Here is a 7,746-nt window from a genome sequence, read left to right as displayed (position 1 = left end):
GTCATAGTGAACTCTTGCTCCAATGCTGGTTTTCAGTAATGAGCTGCTGCTCACATCTGCTCTCATCGCTTACAGTTAAACATTTAGGTTTGAGTCACTGGCTTCCCAGACACTAAAAGTACTGTAGCAGTGGTTTCAGATGGCAATACCATGGTACACTGATACACATACCATGGTATTTAATGATTACCACATGCATGTATCATGGTATTACATGCGTGAGAAGTACACTGTAAAAAAGGATTTTTCAAGGTTGTAAATAAAACAAGATTATTGGAGTAGGTTTTACAAGAAAATTAGGAATGCATTTAGCAATTAGCATTGTGTTTTCCGACTTGTTATAATGTTTTCTGAATTGTTATTTTGTTTTTTAGACTTGCATTTGCGTTTGTAATTTGTTATTTTGTTTTCAGAATTGTGATTTGTTTTGCACTTCTCTGTCACCGTATACATCTTACAATTCAGACTTTTCTCACAATTCTGAGTTTCTCTCACAATTTCAGACTTTTCTCCAAAAAATTCAGTTTATAGCTCATAATTCAGATTTTTTTTTTTGTGCAATTTTAAGTTTATATCTCACAATTCAGACTTTTTTCCTCACCATTCTGAGAAAAGGGGTAGAATTGTGAGGTGTAAACTCAGAATTCACAGAAAAAAAGAATTTCATGTTTAATAAATTGTTACTTGTTTACTTTCTTTGTAAATATTTGTGAAATATGCACTTTCCGACTTAAAATAGTTTCAAAGTAAACATACACCATTGTGCTTGAAAGCATGGAATATGCACAAATTGGATTGAAGTTTATTTTCTGCTGCAGCGGTCAATGATGAATAAAACTGTTCTTACCTGATATGATTCCTAAGTCTAAAATAATGAATATATGTTTTGCATGTTTACGTCTTTTAAAGAAAAGAAGGTTCTGCTCCTATTTTGATGGATAAGAAACTCACTTGCTCAAATAACACATTTTTCAGATAATGCATCAACCATCAGATTCATCTGGAAAAAAAATCTGCAAGTCATTTACAATTCTATGTTTCAGCCACAGTTGGTGATAGAAAGGCTTTCGCTGAAACCTAGAAAAAGCCTTGAGCGCTCCGAGAGATTTGCATCAAATAAATACACCAGGGCTGCAGAATGGGACTTGAAGTGAAAAGAGCTCAAAGAAATCTATCACTGTGCATCCCTAGAGTGCCTCACCACGCTGAAGTCTTCGGGTCGACACGGCGAACCTCTGAACTGGCAGGAGAGCAGCATGTCTTTTATGTCGTGTCCTGTTCTATTATAGAACTCCCACATGTTGAAGGGTCGAGGCTTGAAGGAGTGAAAGTCTGCTTTGCTCTTGAGAACCTCCATCACGCTTTCTTCAACCAGGTGAGCGTCCCGTATCTCATGTCTATAGAGACAGACAACAAAAAAACAGAAGAACATGAGAGCACACTCTTAAAAATAAAGATTCTAAATAGGTTTTATTGCAGCGATACCATAGAAGAACCATTCTTTGGTTCCCAAAAGCACCTTTCAATGAACAGTTCTTAAAAGAACCATTGTTCCGTGGATTAAAAAAAAGTTCAGTGGATATTAAAGGTTCTTCATGGAACCACATGAGGCTTTTATTTTTAGTGTTAAAGTTGTCAAATGCATTGGTTTAATATTGTTTTTTTAAAATCAGCTTTTTACTAAAAGCCTCCCTAAGTCTAATGTGGTCTGTAGCTGTCCACCAAACCAGTTTGCACGGGTCAGGATGGTCTGGTTTTATGGATTCAGAGCAGTTTTTTCAGCTGGTCAACATGGGAGACCAGCTAAACCAGTTTAAACCAGCAAAGGCAAGCAAACCACTTTAGGTTGGTTTAAGCTGTTACTTTCAACAAGGTTTGTTTGTATTTATTTATTTATTGTTAAAGTTGGCAAGAAATTAACATTCATATCTAATTTCAAAATGCATCTTATTAATCTTATTAAAATGTATTTAACTCATAATTCTTAATCAAAATGCAATAACTCAATCTTCATTGTGAAATGATGGACATTTTTCAAAATATCTTCTTTTGTGTTCCACAGATATATAGGAAGTTATGCAAATCAGGATTTTATCATTAATTAAAATGATTAAAAAGCTGTTTGTTAACTGAAATAAAGCTGAAATAAATAAAGTATATACATTAGATGAAAAACAAAAGCACATTACAAAATTATTAAAATTATTAAGTTCAAATTAAAATTAAAATTTGATTGTATATAAATAATACTAAAATAACACTAGGATGTATGCCACATTATGAAAGAAAAGATCTGTTGCAAAATTCTTCATCTTTGCTTGTGTTCCAGGTTTGAGTAAATGAAGACAGAACAGGTGCTATACAAATAAAGAAATGCAAAATTTAAAAGGCAAACTCTAGATTGAATCTCAATTTGTCTACACTCCTAACTGAGCTCAAATATTGGCACAATGTCAATATTTATTTTGTGCCCTTCCCGTGATGCAGCCAAGCTGTGCATGTTCTATTCAGCTGTCCTTTCAGGAAGATGAAAATATTCAAGGTTAATTCTCTGTAAACATGTCGAAAAGTGCCACACCGGACTGAATACAGAATAAAACTGAGAAAAAGAGAGACAGTGTGTGTGTGTGTGTGTGTGTCACTGTGTAGAAGCACTTGGAATGCAGAAGCAGGCATGACTGAAGTCCAATTCAAACCCACATCACATCACATCACAGCTGCCGGGTGTTACAACACTGCAGTAACTAAATCACGACTTCCTAATGCCAGATGGAAGCGGATATTGATGCTCATGCCAAAGATTTCATTTTACTTAAATATTTTAACATTGGAGCTGCACCTCCAGAAAAGACCCGTATCATCTGACGTTACACGGCCTACGTGTCACACTTAAAGATATAGGCTAGGTTCTTTATTGCCATTTATGGTTCAGTAAAGAACTTTTAGCATCCAGTGAACCTTTCCACTGGACAAAAGGTTCTTTATATTGGAAAAAGGTTCTTTAGATGATTTAAAACTTCTTAAAGGAAACGTTCACCCAAAGGTGAAAATGTGCTGAGAATGTACTCATCCTCTGGCCATCCATGATGTAGACGAGTTTGTTTCATCATCAGAACAGATTTGGAGAAATTTAGCATTACACTCTTAAAAATAAAGGTGCTTCACGATGCCATAGAAGAACCTTTTTGTCTAAATGGTTCCATAAAGAACCTTCAACATCAGAAGAACCTTTCTGTTTCACAAAAGGTTCTTCGTGGCGAAAGAAGGTTCTTCAGATTATAAAAAGGTAAGAAAGAGATGGTTCTTTAAAGAACCTTTGACTGAATGGTTCTTTGTGGAACCAAAAATGGTTCTTCTATGGCATCGCTTGAAGAACCTTTTGAAGCTCCTTTATTTTTAAGAGTGTTCATAACTTGCTCACCAATGGATCCTCTGCAGTGAATGGGTGCCGTCAGAATGAGAGTCCAAACAGCTGATAAAAACATCACAGTAATCCACACCACTCCAGTCCATCATCTTGTTAGAATATCTCTTTGGTTTTGAGACTTTAGTCTTTGCAACTTTACAGATCTTCTTTATGCACCAAGAGCTTGTAACACTCCAAAGAGAAAGGAAAACTTGAAATCGCATCATATGACCCCTTTAATGATGAATATACTTAATTTCAGACAATTGTTTCTGGCAAAAATATGAGTCCTCTATAAATAATATTGCTTTCTCCAGTGAAAAAGTCATCTTGTCTGAATAAGGACAGAAATATGTCCAAAAAAGTTCACAACAAATAAATATGTGGCTGGATTTTGATGTGAGAGGACAAACGATGACTGTCATTTCTGATAGCCAATGACCTTCTGAACAGAATAATATGTGACTTGAATGGGCGGCTTTGATATATCAGCGCAGAAATCCGTGCGCACAGGATTACAGAGACTGGTGCGTCTGTGCGTAATCTGAGCGCTCCATGAGAGACAATGGGGAAGAGGTGGTTAGAGGTCAAAAACTATCAAAGAGAACGCGAAATTTGTTTGAATGGAGGAGACGCCGCTCTCAACATGTAAGTGCTTTATTATATTATATAATTATATTTATATACATTTTACTGTATATATTGAGGAATGTGTTTGTGGTGTTCTTGCTTCTGTCGTGTGTGTGTGTGTGTGTGTGTGTGTGTGTGTGTGTATATGTGTGTCAAATCAAATCAGATATCTTTATTGTCTCCCATCGTGTACACAAGTGTAATGATGGTGAAATTCTTGGGTACAAGCAACAAGATATGAAAAATGAACAGTATACATAAATAACAATATACACATTTTACACAATATACAATTTTTACAATATACAATAGACAGTTGTACACAATATACACATTTCCATAATATACACACAGTACACAGTATACTCAAGAGACTTACAAATGTTTAGCTTTTATATATGACTTACAGTGATGTATACTGTAGTGTTTTACATTGAAGTTCAGTGCAGTAGTTTGTTAGTGCAGAAGAGAAGATGGAGGTGCATGTGTTCAATGCTATGCAGTGCTGTCAGAGTCAGTGTGCTGGTGTGTAGATGGAATCCAGTGTGAGGGGTAGGGGTAGGTGGGTAATTATCGTTTTGCTATCTGGTTCGGGTCCTGATGCTGCGGTATCGTCTGCATGATGGTAGCAGTGAGAAGAGTTCGTGGCTCTGGTGGCAGGAGTCTCTGATGATCTTCGTGCTTTCCTCATACATCTCTGGGTGTAGATGTCCTGTAGGGAGGGAAGCTCACCTCCGACGATGTGCTGGGCTGTCTGAACTATTCTCTGCAGGGCTTTCCGGTTGAGAGCTGTGCAGTGCCCGTACCAAGCGATGCAGCCAGTCAGGATGCTCTCCACAGTGCAACTGTAGAACTATCTGAGGATTTTTGAGCTCAGACCAAATTTCTTCAGTCGCCTGAGGAAGAGACGCTGGTGGGCCTTCCACACTACTGACTGTGTGTGAGTAGTCCAGGTGAAGTCCTCGGTGATGTGAACGCAGAGAAACCTGAAGCTGCTGACCCGCTTCACTGGAGTCCCATCGATGGTGATGGGGGAGTGCTCACTGGTCCGTCTCCTGAAATCCACCACCAGCTCCTTGGTGCCAGAAAAGCACTTAGGGTGAAGAGGCAGGAGTGACAGAAATAGGCTACATACAATATCATGACTTCAGCATCAGGGACTCACCCGAGCTCTGCATTTTCATTTCCGCTCCTCAAGTTCAATAAAAGCATGCTAATCATTTACACTCCACTGTGCTTGTGCATTCAGGGAATACGGGAGCATAATCTACTGAGTGAGTGACTCACGCTCATTATTAAAACTTAACCACAGCCCCTCGACTGATCCGCATTCACCAACCTGGAGTCCAGCAGTGCCAGCAGCTCGCCCGCGTGGTACAGGTCGTTGCGTGTGATCCTGCTGAAGCGGATGGAGTTGAGATTGCAAATCGTCACCGCTGGGAAAACCATCAGGGGCGTCGTGATCTCGTCCAGCTTGGTGACGTGAGGGTACTCCAGGTAGAACTGAATCCGATCGACGCAGACATACATGAGAAAGGTCAAGGAGCTGAGGAAAAACACCAGCCAGAGGCAGCATTTGGCCGTGATCTTCTCATAGGAGAAGATATGAGAGATGCCGTGTAGAGTCGAGGTGTGAGCGAACACTTGGAGGGGAGGCGGCTGGTCGTAATCAATGTCCATAGGTTCCACTTTAAGATCCATCACTGATGTCTTCATCACACAGCTCTTCCACTGCAAAGCTGTGAAACTCTCCCTAAGATGTTAAACACAGTGGGACACGTTTTACTTCAGTAGTGAGTCATCGTTCGGCAAAGCTGTCACTTTGGGATGAAACTCTATTAAGCTGGGCTGGAAACTGAAAGGTTATTGGTTAATCTGTGAAATGTCACTACATGTTCTTTACAGTGGGATTTTAGTATTATTACGGTAATTTACCATTATAGCTTTTTCATTTTGAATTACCTTTTAATTTGACATTTTCAGTTTTCGTTTGAATTTTTTGTTCGTTTTAGTCATTTTGTCATTTTTATTAGTTATTTATTTCTTTTTAGCTCATTTTATTTTTATTTCAGTTTTAGTTTGAGTCATTTTAGTACTTCAAACCAAAATTTCCGAAACGACATTTCTAATTGTCATTTAAGTTTTCCATCGAATATTATAGGTATTTATTCATCTTTCATTTTCATATTTTATCAATATTAGCATCTATTTAATATTTTATTTCAGCCTTATTTCCCCAAAATGATCGTGAAGTTAGGTATTTTTAATTAAGCTATTACGTGAAGCAATTTGACATTTTATTTCACATCACATATAATACATTATGCTGTTCGCTATGTTTTAAGGTTACGTTTTGCATCTATATATTTATATTTTGTTACTTTATTTTAATTACCAAAAATGAAAACTATTTTCGATAGGTTTATTTTTTTTACTAACAATAAGGACACTGGTTGTTTTTGATATGCAAATCAAGTAACTCTCAGAAAACTGTGTCTATAAGAAGTGAAATGACTAACTATCAAACACAATGTCATCTCCCTAAAAGCATACAGGCTATTTTACAATATCAGGGGCCTTCAACAGGGGGCCTATCAATTATTGTCTGTAGTAAAATTAAAAAATAATGTGCAAGTATAAGACTTTGTACATCAATGCTTCTTCTCTGTATATAGTTCAAACACCTACAGAGAGCCTGTAAAGGGCAATTTGCTGCCTATGCCAAGTTCCCAAATAGCATTTAATTATAGTCTATAGACCAGCTGACAGGAAAATCTCATAATCAGAACAACATATTGCAACCCAAAATCAAATATTTAATTGCATTCATTTGTGACATTTTCATGACAATAAATCAGGCACCCATTCTCATCAATTACCATGATGCAAAATAGATTTTTTTTTCTCATTTACGTCAAGAAAACTGGGTGTGAAATGTGCTCAATTTTATTAAAATAATGTCACAACTTAATAATAATAATTATAAAATAATAATAAAATAATAATGGTACAAAAAATCTTGTAATTTTAATGTTGGGCGAAATGCGACCCTGACATGTTTTCGTGAAATTCAGCTTTCGTGAGAAGCACAATCTCAGGTGAAACCCGCAAAATCACGATCTGCTCTTTTGGCTCGTTACATTGAATCCCTTCAGAATCCCTCAGAATCCCGCAGACAGTGAAAGCGTCACTTGTAGCGCACGAGCGTTTACCTGAAGCACCTCAGAAAGATGCTGGACCTGAAAACCGATGCCAGTTATCCGAACATTGCTCCGGCGTTCGTGCAGAAATCAGCCGATCCCGCCGTCCATCCGACAGACTGATGGAAAGCCATATCTGTGTTGAAATGATGATTCGTGCGCTGGATGCTCTCGTGTAACGGTCCTGAAGCTCTAATGGCTGAAGGCAAGATCGTGAGAGTGTGAAAGAGAGAGCGAGAGAGAGAGAGAGAGAGAGAGAGAGTCACATCACAGTAGAGTCAGCTGTCTTAACCGCAGCTTGTGTACTGCATCATTACTGTGTCTGTTCCCATTTCGGGCTTGAACTGATGGTAAAACTAATTACATTATTTACTGTCTTTACATTTATTTTGAACGATGAAGCTCGTGATTATGGTAAGGGGCGTTACATTTCCAACGAGTGCCTGCGGTGTTTGTCCAATCACAATGCACTGGGTCAGCTGGCCAATCAGAGCAGACTGCTCTTGTCGG

General features: G+C 38.0%; 1 protein-coding gene across 1 annotated transcript in view; it reads right to left on the bottom strand.

The window, feature by feature from the left end:
* The window catches only part of LOC107584862 (acid-sensing ion channel 1), a 22,988-nt gene extending 15,540 nt beyond the window's left edge, over positions 1 to 7,448 (bottom strand). Inside the window, exons 1-3 of the mRNA XM_016271620.1 lie at positions 7,249 to 7,448; positions 5,376 to 5,789; positions 1,202 to 1,397 (exon numbers count right to left, since the gene is read on the bottom strand). Of these exons, the coding sequence (XP_016127106.1) occupies positions 1,202 to 1,397; positions 5,376 to 5,752 (573 nt within the window). The 5' untranslated portion in view covers positions 5,753 to 5,789; positions 7,249 to 7,448. The remainder of the gene's footprint in view (positions 1 to 1,201; positions 1,398 to 5,375; positions 5,790 to 7,248) is intronic.
* Positions 7,449 to 7,746: the final 298 nt, after the last annotated feature.

The sequence above is a fragment of the Sinocyclocheilus grahami genome, unplaced genomic scaffold (assembly GCF_001515645.1).
Source record: "Sinocyclocheilus grahami isolate Dianchi unplaced genomic scaffold, SAMN03320097.WGS_v1.1 scaffold64.1, whole genome shotgun sequence".
Taxonomy (NCBI): domain Eukaryota; kingdom Metazoa; phylum Chordata; class Actinopteri; order Cypriniformes; family Cyprinidae; genus Sinocyclocheilus; species Sinocyclocheilus grahami.
Note: the sequence above shows the minus strand (reverse complement) of the source record. Positions and strands in the feature narration are given on the sequence as shown.